Genomic DNA, 21243 nt, shown 5'->3' on the forward strand with positions numbered 1-21243 from the left:
TCCAGAGGATTTCTTCTAATAATAAAACTCTGCTGATGAAATAGTGGTCCATGCACAAGAAAGAAATGCAACATGGAAAGAAAGTCTATTTTTCCTTCTTAAACAAAATCTTATTAGAGATTATCTTGAAGAAAGAATCTGCTAAGCCACTGAAATCATCAAAATGAGTAAGACATGAAGGGTGCCTGGATGCAAGGGGAAGCATACTGAAGGAACTAAAATCAACTATCTAGTATACAGTGCAAACCAGCAAAAGTCTTAATACTTCTGGAAAAGAAACAAACGACATATTTGTGTTGGATATTTAAGGCTGATTGCCGTGGTCCATTTTCACTCTCCTGCTGGGTCAGAGTTTCTCAACCTTGGCACTTTGACATTTGGGGCTGGATGACTCTTGGAGATGGGGGCCATCCCATGCTTTGTAGGAAGTTGAGCAGCATCCCTGGTCTTGACCCACTGGAAGCCAGTAGCATCTCCATCCCCTAGTGGTGACAACCAAAAATATCTCAGATATTGGGAAATGTCCCCTGAGGGGCAACATTGCCTCTGGTTTCCACTGTTCTAGTTGGAGAAATCAGAAGGCTCAATACTACCTTACCAGGACTCCCTTGCAGCTACATCCTGACTACAGAGCTGGCTCACCAATTGTTAGGTACTGTCACGTGAGACGCGGACAGTAGAAGTGAGGCAAAGGCCTTACGCCTGCTTCTCTGGGGCTTTTCGTCCTGGCCAGCAAGGCCATATGTGAATGAAGCTTTGTGTCTTCCTGTTCTGGTGCCCGGTTGCTCTCCAGCTTCCCAGTGGTGGGGATGGGGCTGAACAGAAGAGGTGGCTCTAGTGGATTCATCTGGCTTAGTTCCAGCTGTGGCTTCAGCTCCCCGCAGGGTCACTTCTGAGTTATTCAGGGAGAAGACCAACCTCAAAGCCACTTCTTCAGCTCTTCCAACAATTTTGCTAGCATCCAATTTTCTTTACTGAATCCCTTCCTGCCAAAGTACATACAGAGGTTCCCATTTCCTGTGGCAAGTCCTGATGGAGAAAACCCACTGGGGAGTTTCACAAGTGACACTTTTGTGTCTCACGAGGGCGATGCGGGCATGTTCCGAAGATGCCTCCGGCCAGGCTGCTGCACCCACCGTTCCCTCTACTAAGAATGTATTTCTTTTCTTCTTTCCTTCCATCCTCTTCCTTCCTTCTTTCCTTCCTCCCTCCGTCCCCCCACCACTCAGTTTCCCAGAACAGTCCACCTACAAACACTCATTTCGATTCCAAAGCCCATCAGATGCCTGGCCTGCCCCGAGGTAAACCTTCCTTCCACAAACTTCTTCCTTCTCATCCCCCTACACCATTCCCCATACTTGGCAAAGATAACCACGCCTTTCTCTCAACTACTTCCCTTGGTACCTTTGTTATCGCACTTACCACACTGGACCCTACACCTATAAAGCAGTGTTTTTCTCTCCATTGAACAGAATGGGGAATTTATAAGCAAGGGGCTTCATAAGAGTAGGATAAACTGAGTTTCTTCCATGACAGATTACGTTTGTATTACGCAACGATGTAGGTTTTTTAAAGCTATGGCTCTTGTGAACCTATTTTTAATTAAACATGACAGCAAACCCTTTTGTACAAATTTTCCATGGCAGAGGTTGTGGAGTTCTGGCACAGGAAGTATGCTGTGGTGTGAGATCCCCACCAGTGGAAGTCTGGGCACCTGCCCCATCAGCCACCACATAAGTGACACAATACGCTGTCTACCTTCTATGATGCCTTGAAGACTATATTCCCAGAGCTTACTACGCTGGGCATGGTGCTGTGCAGGTAATGCAAACCTCCTTGAATATGACCCCATTCTGTGAGATCAGCAATATTGCTGTGTCCATTTTACAGATGAGAAAGCAGAGGCACAGAGAGGTTAACCACAATCACAGAGCTTTCGAACTCTGGCAGCTAGGATTAAGGTCAAGTTCTGCCTGACTCTGTAGCTCACACACGTCTCCACTTCCGAGCCCATCACAGACCTACCATCGTGTGGACGGTGAGGCACACAGGGGTATGAGCCCCCAAAACCACCCCACCAGGACCCGCCCCAATCAGGACCCTGGATGCTGTGACATTACACATAGCTTCCTTGTCTCAGATCCACTGAGCCAGGATTTTCCGGGACTGGCAGCCGACAACGTGCCAAGTGCTGTGCTTCCTACCGGCTCCTGGGGGATTTCAGGGCAAAGACCATGCCTCCATCACGGCCTCTATCTACACAAACACTAACAGGAGAGAACATTTAGTGGCATTTTCCTTAGTGGCAGGAGCTGGGCCAAGTGTACAGATGGCATTCGCTCATCTACTTCTCTCAATCACTTGATGCGGAAGGTGCTAAGGTGCTACATTTGTCCTCATTTTATGCGAGAGGAAACTGAGGCTGAGAACTGTTACGTGATAGGATGAGGGCTGCTGGGTGAGCCTATGGCAGAGGCAGCATCAAACCCTGATGTGCTGGACAACCAGGGACCACGGCTTCTTCCCGGCTGCAGAGGTAACCTTTACACACTGCTTGCTTGTCACTATCCTACGTGCTTTAGTAACACTTGCACTTAGCACCTGCAGTGACCTCAAGACAGAGGCTGCCACTGTAGCTTTGTGAAAGGCCACAGTCCCCCAAGCATACTCCCTACTTGTGGAGCTGCAGAGGGTGGGACTGCTGGGGAGGAGGAACCGGGAAGAAAAACAAACACATGAAGGTTCTATTTTCAACCCCCCTGTGATAATTATGTAAGGAAATTTTAATTGGGCCAGCAGTTGGGTTTAGGGTTAGAGATAATACAAAAACAACGCGACTTTCCTGAAACCCTTTAAAGCCTCTTTATTATGGAAATGTCACCACCTGGACATCAATACTGTCTTTAGGAGAAGCTGTCCTCTGGCTTAAGTCTGAATTTACTGTGAAGCCTCCTTAGGAAGCTGCAGATCAGGAGAATTAAATGCAAACTTTTATCTCTCTTTTCTAAATCTCCTCCTTTCAATCACTAATCTCTCCAGGAAAGAACACAACCAAACAGTCCCATTAGGGAAGAGGCAGATAGAACTGATGTAAATCCCCCCTGAATTAATGGGCCTGCTCTTTACTCCACAATGGCCCTTCCCAAGATGACCTTGCCAATCAGCAGATCTTGTGTTGTCTGCAATTTCCAATGACTCCCGGCCACACTCATGGCTCAGCTTCTCCAAGGGACTTGTGCTTAACTTCTCCAACGGACACCCCCGTTAAACGGCTCTAGGGGCTAACTGAAATTTACTGACACATACAGATCTTAAAAGTGACTTTTTTTTTTTAAGGCAAACGACAATATTCCACCCTTGCAAAACAGACTCTAAGTGTGTGAAAGGCTCTGATTGTCCTGATCCTCAAACTGGGCTCCCCCTCTGCCTGACGATGGGAGGAAACAGTCAGGGTGAACCTGGTGATGACGCTATAACAGTCACCCCCCCCCCATCTTAGCGTCGTGGGTCACATGCAGGAGCACAATCTATTTTCTGTATGTCTATCTTGGGTCTGCTGAGGTTCTTGCCTTCGTCCTTTTTCCAAGACCCTGTCGTGACAGGCCAGTTGCTATCGGGAGTCCTGCCAGCCAGCCTGGCAGAGGGGGTAGTGCTCTTAAAGTTTCTGCCTCCAAGCGTGTGTCTCTTTGATGCCTCACTTCCACCCAGGTTCTGCTGGCCAACGCGCGTCGAGGGGCGGGAAAGCACAGTGGCGCCATGCGTCCAGCTGGAGAAACCCAGTGATTGTGAACTGGGTGAGGAGAGGCTGAGGCTGAGTGAAAACCCCCCTCCAGGTCCCAAAGGAGGTGCGTATCAGGCATAACTACAATTCAGCCCATGACTCCCAGAGCCCTTACGTCAACGTGGAAACATGTTGCCGGAAACCAGGGCTCGCTCTTCCAGCAACCCAGACCGCCTCAGACCCTTGCATGAGGCCCTGGCCTCTGCTGTCTTTTGTCCCCATCATGTTTACCTAATAGATGACCCTACCAATTCCCATTGGCAGCCCTTTGTACTGTAATGAACAGGATGCAGGCTGATGAATGCGGCCACGGCACAGAAAACGTCAGTTCTTTCATTAAGCAAACCTTCCCAAGTTCATTGTATTGAACCAGGGTTTAGGCTATTAGGCTGACACATGACAGAGCCAATTCTAGTCACATTGTAAGTGCCTATTCATGTTCGGCAAATTCTGTTTTAAGTGCATGCACACATTTAGAATTGGGCTCTTGCTGCCTGGGACTTTTTTTTCCCCCCTTGAAATCTATTTCCCTATGTTTAACTGTTAATAATTAGGAAAGATCCCACTTTAATAAGAGAGCCTCAACAAGCCTATTTGAGGGAGAACACAATGGATCCTCACGCCGAGTTTCTGTTCTGCTGGCTGCCCGACACGCCTGCCCTTCCCAGATGCACCAATATTGGTACACCGTGCTCATTTGTGAAAGGGAAAAAAAAAAAATATTTGCACGTGGAGTTGTGACACCATTGGCTCTTCTTTCTGCTCACATTTTAAAGGGAAAACATTATTTACAAGCTTGGAATCTCTGCTAGTGTAAAGGGACAGGGCTGAAGGCATCTTTCCAGGAGACAGGCTGTGCGTGAGCCTGCCCGACGGAGGCAGACGCTCGCGGCATCTGCAGCCAGGAGCCCCGGCAGCTTTAACTCCAACCTGCCACTTCCTACATGGGTGGTCCACCAACAACACCCACGCAGCAAACATGCAGTGGGTGCCTGCTGGGTGGCCAGCCCACACTGGGTATCAGGATGTGGACAAGAAGGGTTAGGGTTTGTGGTCCAGCGGGAGAGAGGCCAACAGACAATTACATTCAAACGTGGTGGAAGGGATTATGGACCCTGACTGCAACCTCTTTCCTCCATCTCCATTACCTCCCAACTGATCTTTCTTCTTGCCTCCTACAAACTGAAACCACCTCCTTTTTTTTTTTTTTTTTTTAAATTTATGTATTTGGCTGTGCCAGGTCTTAGTTGCGGCATGCGGGATCTTCAGTTGCAGCATGAGAACTCTCAGTTGTGGCATGTAGGATCGAGTTCCCTGACCAGGGACTGAACCCGGGCGCCCTGCATTGGGAGCGTGGAGTCTTAGCCACTGGACCAGCAGGGAAGTCCCCACGACCTGCTCTTTTGAAAAGCATGAATCAAACCATGTCGCCCTCTTGTTGTAAACTTCTGATGACTCCCATCATGATCAGAATAAAATCCAGACTCCTTACAGTGGCTTCACAATCTGGCATCTTTTCCCATCTCATTGCCTAGCACTCCTCTTGGCTCCAACCACAGTAGCTGCTTTTTCTCCCTTGAACAGGTCAAGCATATTTCTACCCCAGGACCTTTGCGCTTGTCATGGCTCTGGTTGGGATTCTCTTTGAGATGTCTGCATGGCTGTCACCATTCAGGATCTGGTTTAAACGTCATCTTCCTCAAAAGCCATCTCTGACCATGTACACAATCACTATCTATTTCCTTCCCTTTCTTCATTCCCAGGTGAAACAATGTAATAACGCAAGCTCCATGAGGGATGAGATTCTGTCAGATTTAACCTAGCATCTCCGGATCCTGGAACAGAGCCTGACACCTAGGAGGGAACAGCAGCAAAAACAAAACACGGATAATAAAAATAATATTGGCGTGACTATTAGAGCAGTAATCCGTATTTACATACTCCTTATTCTGTAGGATCTTGACATGCAGTAACTCACTCGGTCCTCACCACAACAGGAAATCGCTATTATGATGTTAATTCTAAAGATGGGAGGGCTGAGGTGCCAGAAGGTTCGTAAGTCACTCAAGGACGCACTGTTAATATACGGGGAGCCAGGATTCAAGTGCAGGCAGTGTGACTTCAAAGTGCTAACAGGACTCTACCCTCAAAATATGTATTTGCTAAACAAATGAAGACAAGAAAGTGCCAGGCAAAGGCGGAAGCTGCGTTTCTTCAGTCATTTAAGACTAGGTTTGCTCTGCTCTACAATGAGATTCCTAGTGTGGGGTCTTCCGCCTCCCTCCCTCCTTCCCCTAGCTTGTCAAGTACCTTCCAAGTGCCAGCAACTGCTCAAAGGACTGAGGTCACAGCCTTAAACAAACACGAGAAAAAACAACCCTGATTTCATAGAACTGACACTGGGGATGAGGGCAGAGATGGCGAGTTAGGTGAACAAGTAAAATAATAGGTGGGTATCAAACAGGTGTTATTAGCACATCAAGCAAGTCAGAATACTGATAACTATTTTGTAAACACACACACGGGGTCACAAAGAGAATATGCTTGGAAACAGTGGAGTCCCTATAGAATACAGGTTTTCTATGGGGTTGCCATCACTGTAGCTGGGGCACTGAGCATGGTGATTGTGGAATAGAAATGAGGCAGTCCAGCCGTGCAGCATTAGATGTTCCGAGTCTGAGAAAGCACGGCTGTGTTCCTTAGAAGAGCATCAAGGTCACAGAACGAGGCCAGGTCTATAGTGATGTCAGTAGGAACCAGGGCTTTTCCCAACAAAAGCTACCACCAGCATTTCTGCAATATAAAAACACACATGCTCAGAATGCCCGCTGCAAAATAAAGCAGAAGTAAACACTCCTCGGCAAACCCAGGGCCCACACCTCCATAAAGAAGAGTGCTAAGGAGTGCACTTGGGTCTGCTTCTACACAGCATGACGCCCTGGGGTTAAAAACACAAACAAAGACTCAGACCCTCCTCAACTCTATTTCTCCTGGAAACCCTAACACAAAACTGTCTGGCAATCCCAGAGGAGTCAGCAGAGGAGCAAGAAAATACTCGCACCTCTTCAGGCCCACTGGGAGCTATAACGACAAAGACAGACAACAACAAGTGTTGGTGAAGACAGGGAGATACTGGAACCCTCCAACACTGCTGGTGGGACTGTAAAAGGATGCAGCCACCTTGGAAGACAGTCTGGCAGTTGTTCAGAAGTTAAGCACAGAGTTACCATATGTCCCAGCAATTCCACTTCTAGGTATACACCCAAGAGAAGGAAAACACCTATTCACATAAAAACTTGTGCATCAGTTCACAGCAGCAGTATTCACAATAGCCAAAAGGTAGAAACATACCAAACGCCCATCAGCTGGTGAATGGATGTGATGTACCCATGAAATGAAATACTATTTGGCCGTAAAAAGGAATGAAATGATGACCCTCGCTGCAACATGGATGGACCTTGAAAACATGCTAAGTGAAAGAAGCCAATTTTATGATTGTATAATATTGTATGATTCTGTTTATATGAATTGTCCAAAATAGGCAAATCCACAGAAAGAGAAACCAGATAGGTGGTTGCCAGAGACAGGGGCAGGGAGTGGGGAGTGATGGGTATGGGGTTTCTTTCTGGGGTGATGGAAATGTTCTGTAGTTTGGTAGTGGTGACAGTTATACAACTTTGAAAATTTACTAAAAACCACTGAATTGTATACTTTAAAAGGAAGACTATTATAGTATTAAATTATATCTCAATTAAAAAATAAATAAAATGATGAATTTTCTGTCTAGCTCGCCGTCTCTTGCTCTCTTGCCGGCTCACTCGGATGAAAGGCAGCTGCCATGCTGTGGGCTGCCCTTTAGCGAGGCCCACACGGCAACAACCAACAGCCAACAGCCAACAAGGAATTGAAGCCTCAGGCCAGTGACAGCCAAAACCCAAATCCTGCTAAGAACCGTAAGTGTGATCCTGGGAACAGAACCTCCGTGATCGAGGACAGCAGCTCCCTGATTATGGCTGAGAGATGCTGAACCACGCCCAAATACTTTATTCACACAAACAGTGATACGACAAATGTGTGTTATTTTAAAGAACAACAAAAAGCATTGCCCTAAGTCACCCAACAATGAAGAGTAGGGGTGCAAGCCTACAATGGTCTGGCGACTTCCTCCATGCTGCCGTATTTCTTCCTTCATCCCTGTGTCCTTGGAATTGCTCCAAGGGCATGGTGTGCAACACATAGTAGGTGCTCAATGAAGTTTTCTAGAACTGAGTGAAATTTCCCAATTCTCTTTTCTCTACATGAACCTAGAAAACACTCTCAGTAAAAAGGAAACAGAAAGAATGAGAGAAAAATATGGAAGTCTCACTACGTTATTATTTTCTGATCTCATCTGCAGATTAAATTCCAACCAAGACTCTCAGCTGAATGCTGGTGACCCTGCCCTGACCTGGACTGGGACATTATTCTATGTGCAGACAGGAGGTGGTTCTAAGACCTGGCCTTGGCTGTACCAACCGCGCTTATGTACTGGACAATTCATCGTCAGATCAGCGTCCTTCTGTGCTTTCCAGGAAGCATCCGATTCTTATGTATCGCAAACCCCAAAGCTGGGGCATCAATTACTGGTATTAAGACAGGACTTTGGTCCAGAAACAATTCACACTGCCCCTTCTTGAAGCTTTCCCTCAAACAGCCCAGGCACAGAGCCCCCACCCTCTGCAACATGTCTCTTTCAAGAGAGATTTATTACAGGGCTGTCAACACAATCCTACCTTTACGGAAAAAGATAAAAATAAGAAACACCTTACAAGAAGATGCCGTGGCGAAAGCTAAATCATAAATGTTTGATAAGGAATGGTCAAATCCAGACAAATAACTGTTCAATCCCACTTTGTATTAAGCAGATAAAGTCATACAGAAAATCAATGTGATGTATTGAAAGGGAAGAAAGAAAAAAAAAAAAGCGAAGCTTGAGGATTGGGCTACACGGTGTTATGAAGTGGTTGCTTCAGAAGAGTCTTATAACACGACGACCACATAAATTTTTAAAAACGGGGTGCTGGTTATTGACTAGCTGACCTGTCAATGGTGATCTAGCTCTCTCTTCTGCTTCTGCTGCTGGAGGCCACTTCCGACAATTTCTGGGGTGACACAAGCATTCTCAGGGGAGATGATGGAGGGGAAGCTAGTGTCACTGTCTTAGAGGACAATTTGGCAATTCCTATGAAACTCATCATTTCGAGGATACACACAATCTGTGCTCCAGCACATCTGCTACCAGAAGATCGCCCTTCTGATATCCTGGCTCAATTAGACAAAATGCATATGCTGGAGTGTTCATTACTGAATCGTGTGTAAAAGCAAAACACGGACTCAACTTACACGTGTCAGGAGAGGAGTGAATGAGTAAATGACAGGACACCACGTGGTGGAATATTACACAGTCATGGTACACTGGGCGGCCGAGCCACTTGTGCTCATACCAAATAATCTCCAAGACATTATCACATAAAAAGACCAAGGTAATGAACAAAATGTATTCAACAGTCTCGGTTGTGTGCATTTTTTTTAAAGCGTATATATATCTACAGCTGGTGGTAAATGCATATGATGTTTCTGGAAGAATCCACAACAAACCTTTAATAGATGGTTTCTTTTGGAGAGAGAATTGGGGATGAGGGGATGGAGGAAAACTTTTACTGTTAAATCTTATCAAAGGGTTTGAAAATTTTACCGTGAGCTTCTATTCTTTTTATTTCTATTTATTTATGGCAAACAGCAACAGGAACGATCAAAAAGGAAACAAAGTTACAGGAAGAACGTGTCTAGGACCAGGAAGGCCTGGCTTGTTTTGTGAGTTATCTGATAGAAGATGCAGGCAGCTTTGTTCATGACTACATCTCCATCCCAGGACCTCTCCCAGCAGAAACTGAAAAGCCGATCTGGAGCCCCCTCCCGTGCTGAGCCGCCTCCTCCACCTCCAGGGAGAATATCAATTCCTCCAGTTCCCTTCGGTTTCCCCCAAGCCCGCACCCAACCTCCTCAAATAAATGGATGGGGTTTCTGCCGCAGACATGGCCTTTGCATGCACAAGTGCATTTTAGACGTGGGCTTGCAGTGGCCAATCTACTTTCAACACTTTCTCGGTAAGGTAATAACCTCCCTCCTGCTGATGGCATTATTTTATATGACCTGTAATTAAAAAAAAAAAATAAGCAGAGTTTACAAAAGTAAACAGATGGGGGAAAGGCCTTCCGAAACAGAGGATAATAAAAGCGTGCTAAAAAGAGTAAATCCTTGCACAGAGATGAGAAACAACTCTGGTGTCACCATGGCGAGCGACGTGCTGGCTTTGAGGTGAAACAATAGAAAATGAAGATCAATTAACAATGTACCGATAAGCCTAAAATGAGTTGACTTTATTACATGCACAAATAGCAAGTTAAATTCCTGGTGGAGAAGGCCCTGGGGATGAGAAGGTAGCTGATGAAAGGGAGCTGGAGGCCTAGTGGTTTGCTCTCCTGAAATACACATCTAAGAAGAGTCAGGCTGTATGTCTAAGTAAGCAGAGTGACTTAGACAAATGGAAACACTTTTCTCAATTTATCTTGTGCTTTCTATCCTCACACGGGCAAAGAGTGGACCAGTGTGATTTTTCAAATGCTTTTGGACACCGGTGAACTAGGAGAAAAGATCCCTTTAGACAAATAAACAGAACTCTCCTGCCCAGGCTTTTGGAGTGAGATGTTAGTACTGAGCTTTGTAAGTGTACAAAAGAAACATTTGATAACTGATTAAAATGATGTCTTGAAAGATATTTTTCTTACATTGCACTTTCCACCAGACTTTTCAAACTTTAGGGAGCATCCAAAGCCCCTGGAGGGCTTGTTAGAACACGATGTCTGGATCTCCTTTCCAGAGTTTCTGACTCCGGGGGTCTGGGGTAGGGCCTGAGAATGTGTATGTCTAACAAGTTCCCGGGTGATGTCAATGCTGCTGGGTTGAGGACCGCACTTTGAGAACCACCAGTGCAATGGTGACAGGCTTGGACTGTGGAACCAGATGGACTTGGGTTGAATCCTTGTCTCTGCCCTCTTGTTTATCTGTGATTTAAGTGGTCAGGTCATCTCTGTATACCGCAGCTTCCTTATCTGTAAGACGGACATGAGAGTAATACCTGTTTGTACTGGGTTAAATAGTGTTTCCACAAAATTTAAGTCCACCTAGAACCTCAGACTGTATTTAGAAATAGGGTCTTTGCAGATATAACGACGTAAGTTAAAATGAGGTCAGGCTGGATTCTGGTGAGCCCAAATCCAATGACTGGTGTCCTCTTGAGAAGAGCAGATGCACAAACTCAGAGGGAAGAAGGTGGTGTGAAGGTGGGGATAGAGAACAGAACTGTGCTACCGTAAGCCCAGGAACACCAAGGATGGCTGGAGCCCCCAGCAGCTATGAGAGAGGCCTGGGACTGGTCCTCACTCAGAGGCGCAGAAGGAACCAACCCTGCCCACACCTCAGTTTCCGACTTCTGGTCTCCAAAGCTGTGAGAGCACACACTTCTCTTATTTTAAGCCACCCAGTTTGTGGCACATTGTTAAGGCAACCTGAGGAAACTAGTATATTCCTTTACAGAACTCTTGTGGGGATTGAACTACTGAATACATAGCAAGCGTTTAGCGGAGGGCTTGGAAGAGAATGTTACTGAAGTTGTAGTTCATATCATTATTTTGGTTTTATGAACACTTTCTTTTGTTCTATTATTCAAGAGTATACATATTTTCTCTTGGATAAAAAACATCTGACTGTGGATAAGGGTATAAAGCATGGGTTCTCAACTAGGGGTGGTTTTGCCCCCTGGCCAACAGATACTGGCAATGTCTGCAGATATTTTTGGCTTTTCAGGACTCGGGAGGGAGGTGGAGGCTACTGGCATCTAGTGAGCAGAGGCCAGGGGTGGGTTAAACAACCCACAAAGCACAGGAAGGCCCTCACAACAAAGAGTTATCAGAACCACAAGTCAATAGTGTGAGGCTGAGAATCTCGGGTACAAGGTGAAACATCAAAGTCACCTGGCCCTAGAGTCCTGCTTCCCAAGTGTGTCCAGGACCACACGCGTCTTCCCAAGGAGAACAACCCACATCCACATCCACACTCTACCCACAAAAGAAAACGGAGTTAATAACCACAGACGACGACATCATCATCAACAAATCAAGGGTCAGCCGTGGCCCACGGGAGGGAGCCCCCAGCCGTTCTCTGCTCCGCCTCCCAGGCTACAGAAGGCAAGGTGGCCCCGCCTGTGTCGGGAATCATAGGCCAGGAAGAGCAAGGGGGCCCGATGGCCCATCCCAGGCCCTGGCTGCACAGCTGAAAGGCCGAGTGCACTGCGGGCCCAGGGCACCTGGGGGTTTGGAAACCAGGGAGGAAGGACGGTAATGACCCAGGCAAGGGACGAGGGTAACCAGAGCTAGGGTGGTGATGGTGGAGATGACCAACATGGACAAACCCAAGGCAGTAAGTGACACAACTCAGCAATGGCAGGACACGTGGCGGGGAGAGGGGGGCGCCAAGACGGCCGCCTGGTGTTTGCATTGAGCAGGTGGATGAACGGAGGTGCCACTTATACCCGGAAAGTACCAGGAGAGGCCTGCGTCATCTCCAGGATTAAACGTGTGCACGAACCCAGAGGGAAAATCTGCTCAGCAAACACACGCTCGAATGCCCTGACACCCTCGAGCCTGCGGGGGAGCCCTGCATGTCAGAGTGACTCTTCGAATGGCTGGTGGACACATCCTTTCTCTAAGTGTCCTCCTGCTTCCCACGAAACACATCAGACCAAGGACCCAGCCATCTTCACGAGTCAGAGGAATCTACTGAAGAATCTCTGCTACTGGCTTTGGAAGGAGTCACGTGGAGGGAGAGTCAAAAAGACCCAGAGGTGACAGAGAGAGGAAATGCATGTCACGTCGGTGACTGCACACCCGTAAAGGCCTGATCACAGACAGTTTATGTACCATCGAATGATGCCGTTGACAGAGGACGAAGGGGTGGCCGTGCACTGAACACACACACGCATGCGTGCACACGTTAAAAGAAACAGCAGAGCGTAACTTTCATTCTCAAGCTGACATGATAATTGTGCTCCTCTGTCTCCCCACCCCGTGATACAGCAAACCAGGAACGGGGAAGGAATAAACCATGACCCCCCTCCCATACATGCCTTTGGTACTGAACCGACATCTGACTCCATGTTGGTTTTCTTTTCCCCGGGGAAACTGAAGCGTCTCCTCAGGGCTGTGAGTCTTGGAGTTTTTAAGATGCACAAAGATAAGCATATTCAAATTCAGAGCTGGGGGAGCACGCACAGCCTGCAGGGTCCGTGAAAAATCAAGCCCCGCTCACCTAAATATAGCCTAACTTCTAAATAAGGCTTCAGATCACAGATTTGTTTACTTTCATTTGGTGATAATTGTTCACAGCAGAACATATCAGAAAATTCTATAATAGGAACCACAGCCAGGAAACAGTAAATAATTAATCACCCTCCCTCCCAGCCTCTTGCATCTCTGTTGATATAAATGACCGTATAATTCCAAACCCAATTATCACTACTTAGCCGTTCCATTTTGTAGTTAAAATCCCACAAAATTAAAGTGCATCAATTGTTAATGGTAATAGACCAGACAAGGGATTAAAGATTATTTTAATGTTTATTTCCTGTCAAGAGATCTTTTGGCAGGAAACACCGCAGACAAAAGACGACACACTCAGATGAGATTCATATATTTAAATCTTCTAACTTCTGAAAACATTATGGATATAATTACTTGTTTAATTTACTTGTTCCCTCAAGATACAGGCTGGGGAGATCAAGCCAACTTTATTACATCAAGTTCTCAGAAAGGAAAGGCATCGCTCGGTCGCATCTTATAAGCTGGGTTATCCTCAGCAGTCAAATCAGATTGCGTGCCCACGTCCCGCTGGGCGCCGCTGACAGACGGGAGAGGTAGAGCCTGGGGGTGAGGGGAGTGGGCACCAGGTCAACTCTCGGGCCTGCAACCAGAGGCCTGTGTGGCCAACGCACATCCTCGAAGTTCCCCTGAGCCTAAGTTTCCTCTTCGTAAAATAAGGTGAAGAAGCACCAGCAATGCATGCTGGACAGGAAGACGGCAGAAGACTGGGGGGAGGACAACCGAATCAGGCCAAAGGCACCGTCAACTCAAAATGCAAACGCAGGCATTTTGATGTGTTTGTGATTATTTTTAAGGTGGTTGCCCAGACGAGCCATAGATGCTTAGTTAATCTTTCCAGGTCATCACTGAGGTAAACACATACGCACGTGCTCACACACGCATGGGTGCACACCAGAAAATACTACTGCAACATTCAGGGGTCCTTGGAACTCAATTTAAGAAACACTGGTCTACTCCCAAAAATGCAGACCATAGTACAAGTAAGTGCGATCCCGATGTCCAATCAAATTACCTAGGACATAGGTTAAGAAGTTCAAAGGCAATAAACAAAAAAACGAACAAACGGGGGTGGGGGGGAGGGCAGCGAGGAGGAGAGATGCACAGACAGACTGATGGACAAAGAAAATAACTGCTCACCTAAAATTACTATTTAGATCACTGAGAAATCAGAATCTAGAATATAAAATATAAATATATACATGGAGGTGCTTGATAAACATCACTGGCGTGATCAATGATGAGAACTGTGTGACCGTTTTATAGTTCTAGGAAGGAATTCATAGTCTCACGATTCTTGCATCAGTATATTAACTTTGTTTACTCGTAAGGGGCCTGGAAACTAGACAGGCTGACAGACTCTGCCCAAATCACACACCCAGGTGAAGGGTCAAACCCACTTTGAAATCACACTTTCTGACTCCCCACCCCGGGCTCATTCTGTGATGTCACTCTGGTCCTTGGGGAGTGTCTCTCTACCTCAGAGGGACAGAAGGTACTTTGCTTTAAGTAGCAAAGACATGACTTAAAAAGAAGTTTCTGCAACAGTTCGGGTTCCAAAGCAGGTGTGACCTTGGACAAACCTTCATCTCTCTGAACCTTTCTTCTCTTTCTGTAGGAGTCTTTGCAGCATGAAGATTTTATATTTGCTGACACTACTTAAATGATTTGGGATGTGTCCACATGCAAATAAACATGTATCTACATGACTCAAGACCAACTTAAAATAGCTTATTCTCTCTCTAAAAAAAATGATACAACTGAACTTATTTACAAAACAGGCTCACAGACTTAGAGAATGAACTTATGGTTACTGGCAGGGAAGGACAGATTGGGAATTTGTACTGACATGTACACACTGCTATATTTTAAATGGATAATCAACAAGGACCTATTGTATAGCACAGGGAACTCTGCTCAGTAGTATATAACAACCTAAATGGGAAAAGAATTTGAAAAAGAAAAGATACATGTATAACTGAATCACTTTGCTGTACACCTGAAACTAACACAACACTATTAATCACCTGTTCCCCAATATGAAATAAATTTTTTTTTTAAATTTTAAAAACAGCTTATTCTCTGACCACTGGAAGTCCAGAGGTGGACAGGCCACAGGCACAGAGGAACCAGCAGCTCTACGATGCCCCACTTTACCCAGGTTTTTCTACTGGTTTCTCTGTCCCCTCTGGGGGCAGCTTCATCTCAGGCTGGAAGGTCGCTTGAGCACAAGATGGCTGCAGCGCGTCCAGGCTGAGTCAACGTCCAGAGGAAGCAGAAAGTCTTTCTTTTCCTTGTGCAACACTTTAGGAGTAAGAAAACCTTTCCCAGGAGCGCCCTCCATTTTCCCCTGTCAGGATTGGGTCACACGTCTGGTTCTAAACCAATTGCTGGCAAGACACATATGTTAGCCTGATGGGCTTAAGCTAATCAGCAGAGGTGAAAGGATGACCACGGAGTCAGCAGTCATAACTGCTATGCTTATGTGATGAAATATGCGAGGCAAAAGTAAATAATAAAATAAACCTGAGTTCTTATTTTTAAAAGTACAGTGCCCATTTCGTGTTTTATGTAAGTCAAGTCATTATGCTGGACACCTTAAACTTACACAGTGCTATCTGTCAATTATATTGCAATAAAACAGGGAGAAAAAAATAAATTCTAAAAGGAAATATAAATAAATTTTCCGAAAATAAAAATAAAAATACAGTGCTCAAACTGTAAAACCACCTAACTATCCAACAACAGAGAAATGGTTAAACAAAATACAGTTCATTCATATGGTACACTTTTATTACATCACTGAAGCATTTTTCTAAGCTATGTTTAGTGACGAGAAATTCTTATTTAAGAATACACACACACAGGGGCTTCCTAGGTGGCACAGTGGTTGAGTATCTGCCTGCCAGTGCAGGGGACACGGATTCGAGCCCTGCTGCAGGAAGATCCCATGTGCCGCGGAGCAACGAAGTCCGTGCGCCACAACTATTGAGCCTGCGCTTTAGAGCCTGTGAGCCACAACTATCGAGCCCATGTGCTGCAACTACCGAAGCCCACGCGCCTAGAGCAGTGCTCCGCAACAAGGGAAGCCACGGCAATGAGGAGCCCGCCCACCACAACAGAGTAGCCCCTGCTCACCGCAACGAAAAAGAAAGCCCCGCGCACGGCAAAAAAGACCCAACACAGCCAATAAAATAAATAAATTTATATATATATAAAAAAAGAATACACACACACAGACACACACATAGATTATGAGCCCAATTTGTCCTAAAAAAAAAAAAAAAAAGTCACCACTCAGAAGAAAGAAAAAAAGAACGAAGAACAAAATATTAAGAGTGATCATCTCAAGGCAGTGGAATTAACAAAACGTTTTGATTTTCTTTCACCTAAGTTACTTAACTTTTTCTTCTTCTTCTACTATGCATACTATTGACTACATATTCAAAAAATAAAAGTTGGTTTTTCAAAGTAACAAGTGACATTTGACAGGGGTAAAAAAAGTCAAATCCGGTCTTCTGCCTGGATCCAGTCAAAGAATTTACTTAGCTCATGAGTTAACAAAGGTGAAGAAAATCAGTCTAATAAAAACATACACATGTATGAAAGAAATATCTGCCTATCTACCAACTCTGTTTTCATCACAGAGAAATCAGAACCTAAAAACAAATGTGGCATCTTGTCCCCAGCACCCAATTCCTGAGTCCTGGAAGGAGGGGGAGTCTTGGCTGGGAGCTGATGATGGGAGAGCTGTCTAGCTGACTCACAGGGAACCCTGAACAGCTTGAGAAATGGCTGTGCCTGGAGCACTAGGGAGGGAGTGAGCCGCGGAGGGTCTGCGTGATTTATCACGGCTTTCGTTACAGCCCTCTGTAGCGTCCACGGCTGCATTTGGCATTCACGGGACAGAGCTTCCAAACATGTTCCAAGTAACTCGGAGCCTTCCTCGCAGGCCGCCTTCTGGACACCTGCCTTATCGTGACGGCTTAGAGATACTTCCTTTGAAGTGGTCCCAGGGATGTCAATCATACATTCATCTTATACCTGATCTCAGCACGAAATGATTACCTCAAGAAAGCAATTGATATCAGCAACCATCTCTGTACCTGGCACTCTGCCAGCCATTTCACCTACACGATAGATAATCTAGCTCCAGTTAGGTAACAGCTAACAAGACTTCACGTTCTAGAGGTGATAAAACTAAGGCTCAGAAAGAGAACATGCGTTACGAGTCCAACCAGTTTGGTAGAAACCAGCTGGTTCTGATTTCAAAGCATGTGCTCCTTGATACTGAAGTGGTTCTCCTTTCAGGGTTCAGGGAAGCTGCAGCTACGCACCTCAGCCAAGCACTGATGCTTTCCACCTGCACTGGTGGCATGGGGTGGGGGCGGCAGCAGGGGACATGGCCTGGGGAGGTGAGCTGGGTCTCTGGAGGTATATGCACTGAGGTTCTTGGGGGAAGAGAAGGAACCACCAGCACGTAACAGGTGAGGACAAGGGTTTGGCCCTAGACCTTGCGGAAGCACCAAGGGTGCAAGCTGGCATCCCTCCAGCCCATCTTGATACACTTTTAACAATCTGCTCACACGTCCAGGGGACTTGTTCTCCTGCCAGAGTAAGACACTGAGTAGCTGCTTGTATTCAACCTGACACCCACAGATATTTAAGAGTCTAATTCAATTCTTGCATCTCTTCTATAGACACAAAGGAACCGCAGCCTTCCGGCACCTCGGGGCTCTCTTTCATTCGCCTGTCCTGTTTCAGTACGCTGGGGGTGCACATACACGAAACAGGGCAGTTTAAAGATGGGGGACAGTGGTGCTGCTTCAGTGCTTCGCAATGTAAGAAACCTTTGTGGATCCCAGTACCAACCAAGAGATGCCAGGTACAGGGGCCTTGGGTGGGGGGATCCAACTTCCTCGTGAATATGGTAGCTGAATAGATGGGCAATGGCTCAGCCGTCAAGGGGCTATCAATTGAAAACACGAAAAGCCAAATTCCCATCAGTCCCAGGCTCAGGAGACTCTCCATGAAGGAGACTCACATTGTTATAAGGGTTTAGGATATAAACCCAGCAGCCAGCCCACTTTTTCCCCCACCCCTTTTCCACTGGAAGGCGTTTCATGTAGGTGGTGGTGTAACCTCTGAAATGTTCAGAGTGCACTAGGTGGCTGGCTTGCAGAAATTCGCAGTGGAGCGTTTGTAGGCCAGGTGAGATTTGTGGCACCGGGGAGATGTGGCATGGAAACCCATTGCATAAGCTTTCACCAGGCCTAAAATTTACGGTGAATGGAACTTCTAAAAGTCCATGTTGGCCTCTGATTTAAAACTATTAAATCTGGCTCCCTGAGTATACCTCCATTATAATAAATACATCAATATGACAACATATGCTAATTACACAATCTCAAAGACTAGCATGAACAACCTATACATGAAAAATGCATGGGAAGGTGGCTGTCCTGGATTCACACCTCCGAGCCTTTAGAACCAGGCTGAATCACTGGGTGAATGTTAAACATCTCATGAACAGGCTGCCACCACGGCAGACGACAGGACACCAGGACCCTAACCTCACGCAGGTGACAAAACTGAATCTGTGTTCATTTGGAACGCGGGTGGTGTCCCCAGCGCATGGAATTTAAGGCGGAAATTATCTGTAAGTGTACAGATACAAGTATGTTTTTCTGAAAGACAAAATATTACTCAGCCATAAAAAAGGATGAAATAATGCCTTTTGTGGCATCACGGATGGACGTAGAGATGATCACACCGAGTGAAGTCAGACAGAGAAAGACAAATAGCATATGATACCACTCATATGTGGACTCTAGCGTTTTAAAAATGATACAAATGAACTTATTTACAAAAGAGAAACAGACTTAGATACTGAAAACAAACTTATGGCTACCAAGGGGGAAAGGGGGAGGGAGGGATAAATCAGCAATTTGGGGTTAACACCCACACACTACTATTTATAAAACAGATAACCAACAAGCACCTACCGCACAGCACAGGGAACTCTGCTCAATGCTCTGTGATAAGCTATACGAGAAAAGAATCTAAAAAAGAAAGCATATATGTATAACTGAATCACTTTGTTGTACACCTGAAACTAATACAATTTGTAAATCAAATATAATCCAATAAAGTTCTTCAAAAAAAGAGTGCTAAGCAGAGGCACACACTTTTTCCTCTTCAAAGCTATGTCTTGAAATTAGAGAGACACTATGGTCACTGTATGCAGTGATATATTAAAAGGAAAAAAGATGAGCTCCTTTTTATGCAACTCAGCCAAACACTTTTTCTTTCTTTTTTCTCCCAGTGTAGTCTGTATTAATTCTTCCTATTTTTCTTCTTCCTCCTCCCTCCTTCCTCAGACATTTAAGCCAGCCGTCCACGCCTCTAGTTGCCGTGAGGAATACACAGATAAATTATAACAGAACCTGCTGTCTAGGGGATTACAGTTAGACCAGAGACGCAGACCAACCACAGAAAGGAGGTTGGATCCTTCGCTGCTTATCACTTTGGAAGCCAAGATCACTTCATTCCTCTGTCTGTCCATTAACCGGACCTGTGAAACGGGGGCTGAGCGTATACTTGTGAGGTCTCCCTAAGGGTTAAATGAGACTATGGGTGAACCCCCCTTGCACACTGTAGACCTTCAACACATAAAATAATCATGTGATGACAGTAACCAATTATTTTAACTGAGGTCAAAAGTGGGCAGAGCCATAAAAGAAGGACCCGTGGGAAAGGAGGAGAAAAGGAAGGGAGGGGTGGAGATCAAGGTCATGGTATGTGTTGACACACAGGGGAAGAGCTGTGTGAGAAGAATGAAGCCAGTGCCACGTTAGCCCAGCAATAAACCAAGGCCACCCAAATGAGAAGAAGCAGGGGAGATTTATTGAAAGCTTGTTATAGCAGAAGAGCAGCCACCATTGGGGACGTTTGGCAGAGACTCAGAGGCAGACAAGGAAGAAGGCAAGTTTTCTAGAGAGAAAAAGGAGGGCTTCAGTGTGTTCTGATTGGAGGCTGTGGCCTGGGGAAGCTGGAGGGAGGCCAGCTAGAAGTGGGGCATCCTACGTGCTTGGTTTGGGGGCATATTTGGCTTTCTCCAGTTGGTCCTGAGTTGGAAGTGGGGACACTGGGTGTTGCTGACCAAGTCCTGACCATTTTTGGCTGATGGGTGCAGAGGTGGTGGGTCAGAGTTCTATGATCAGATAAGATCTGGCCATTGTCCGTTTGTATATTCAGTCTCTCGTTAGCTAGACCATTTAGTGACCCGTAACCCTTTACCCCAGAGCTGTCCATGAAAGAGACTGTGATGAAAACTCTCCCCCACAGCAGGGTGTGCAGGGGGACTGGCTGGCTGCAGATAAAGGGGGCGGCCACCCACAATGCCTCCCCACCACAAGGGCATCGCCTTCTCAGAAAGCTCCCCAACAGCCTAGAAACAGACTCCCGTCGCCCGGGGCCTTTGTATAGGGCCACGCGTGAGTTAGGAAAAAGGTGCTCTGGAGTCCTACAGCAATAGCCGTTTTTCATACAACTCCTGGGAGAGGGTAATTTATTCAGCCATCTTTCAACATAATTCCTGTCTGACTGATTTTCTCTCTGCCTTCATCTTCTCCAAGGTGCCACACACCTGCTCTGGGTGAATAAGTATGGTGCACGGATAGGAGGGTTCAAGAAGCCCGATGAATAATGGAAAAGAAGCTGAAGCAAATGAAAAAGAAAAGCTCTCTGTTTGTACGAAATTTCTGCCAAAGCCATTACTAATGTTGCTCTTTAGAAAAACAGCAGCAAAATCCTCCAGCTCTTTCGGGTTGGAGGGGAAAGGGGCTGGGCTCCCCTAAACCAGAAATGCTTGGTTTCACGTCCCCAGCCTTAGCCAACACAGTTTTGGTCTCTGTCCTAGAAGCTTCTGTTCTGGGTCTAGGGTTTAGCCTAGGATCTGCTACTTTAGCAGGCAGGAGATCCTGAGTG

General features: G+C 46.0%; 1 protein-coding gene across 2 annotated transcripts in view; it reads right to left on the reverse strand.

The window, feature by feature from the left end:
- The window catches only part of WWOX (WW domain containing oxidoreductase), a 964125-nt gene that overhangs the window by 467753 nt on the left and 475129 nt on the right, over positions 1–21243 (reverse strand). The window contains exon 9 of one of the 2 annotated variants that reach the window (XM_057713313.1): positions 6237–6574. The exons of the other annotated variant lie outside the window; for it this stretch is intronic. Coding sequence (XP_057569296.1) covers positions 6560–6574 — 15 coding nt within the window. The 3' untranslated portion in view covers positions 6237–6559. Of the gene's footprint in view, positions 1–6236; positions 6575–21243 lie in introns of those variants that run through there. 2 annotated transcript variants of the gene reach the window in all.

Source organism: Hippopotamus amphibius, chromosome 16, assembly GCF_030028045.1.
Source record: "Hippopotamus amphibius kiboko isolate mHipAmp2 chromosome 16, mHipAmp2.hap2, whole genome shotgun sequence".
NCBI lineage: Eukaryota > Metazoa > Chordata > Mammalia > Artiodactyla > Hippopotamidae > Hippopotamus > Hippopotamus amphibius.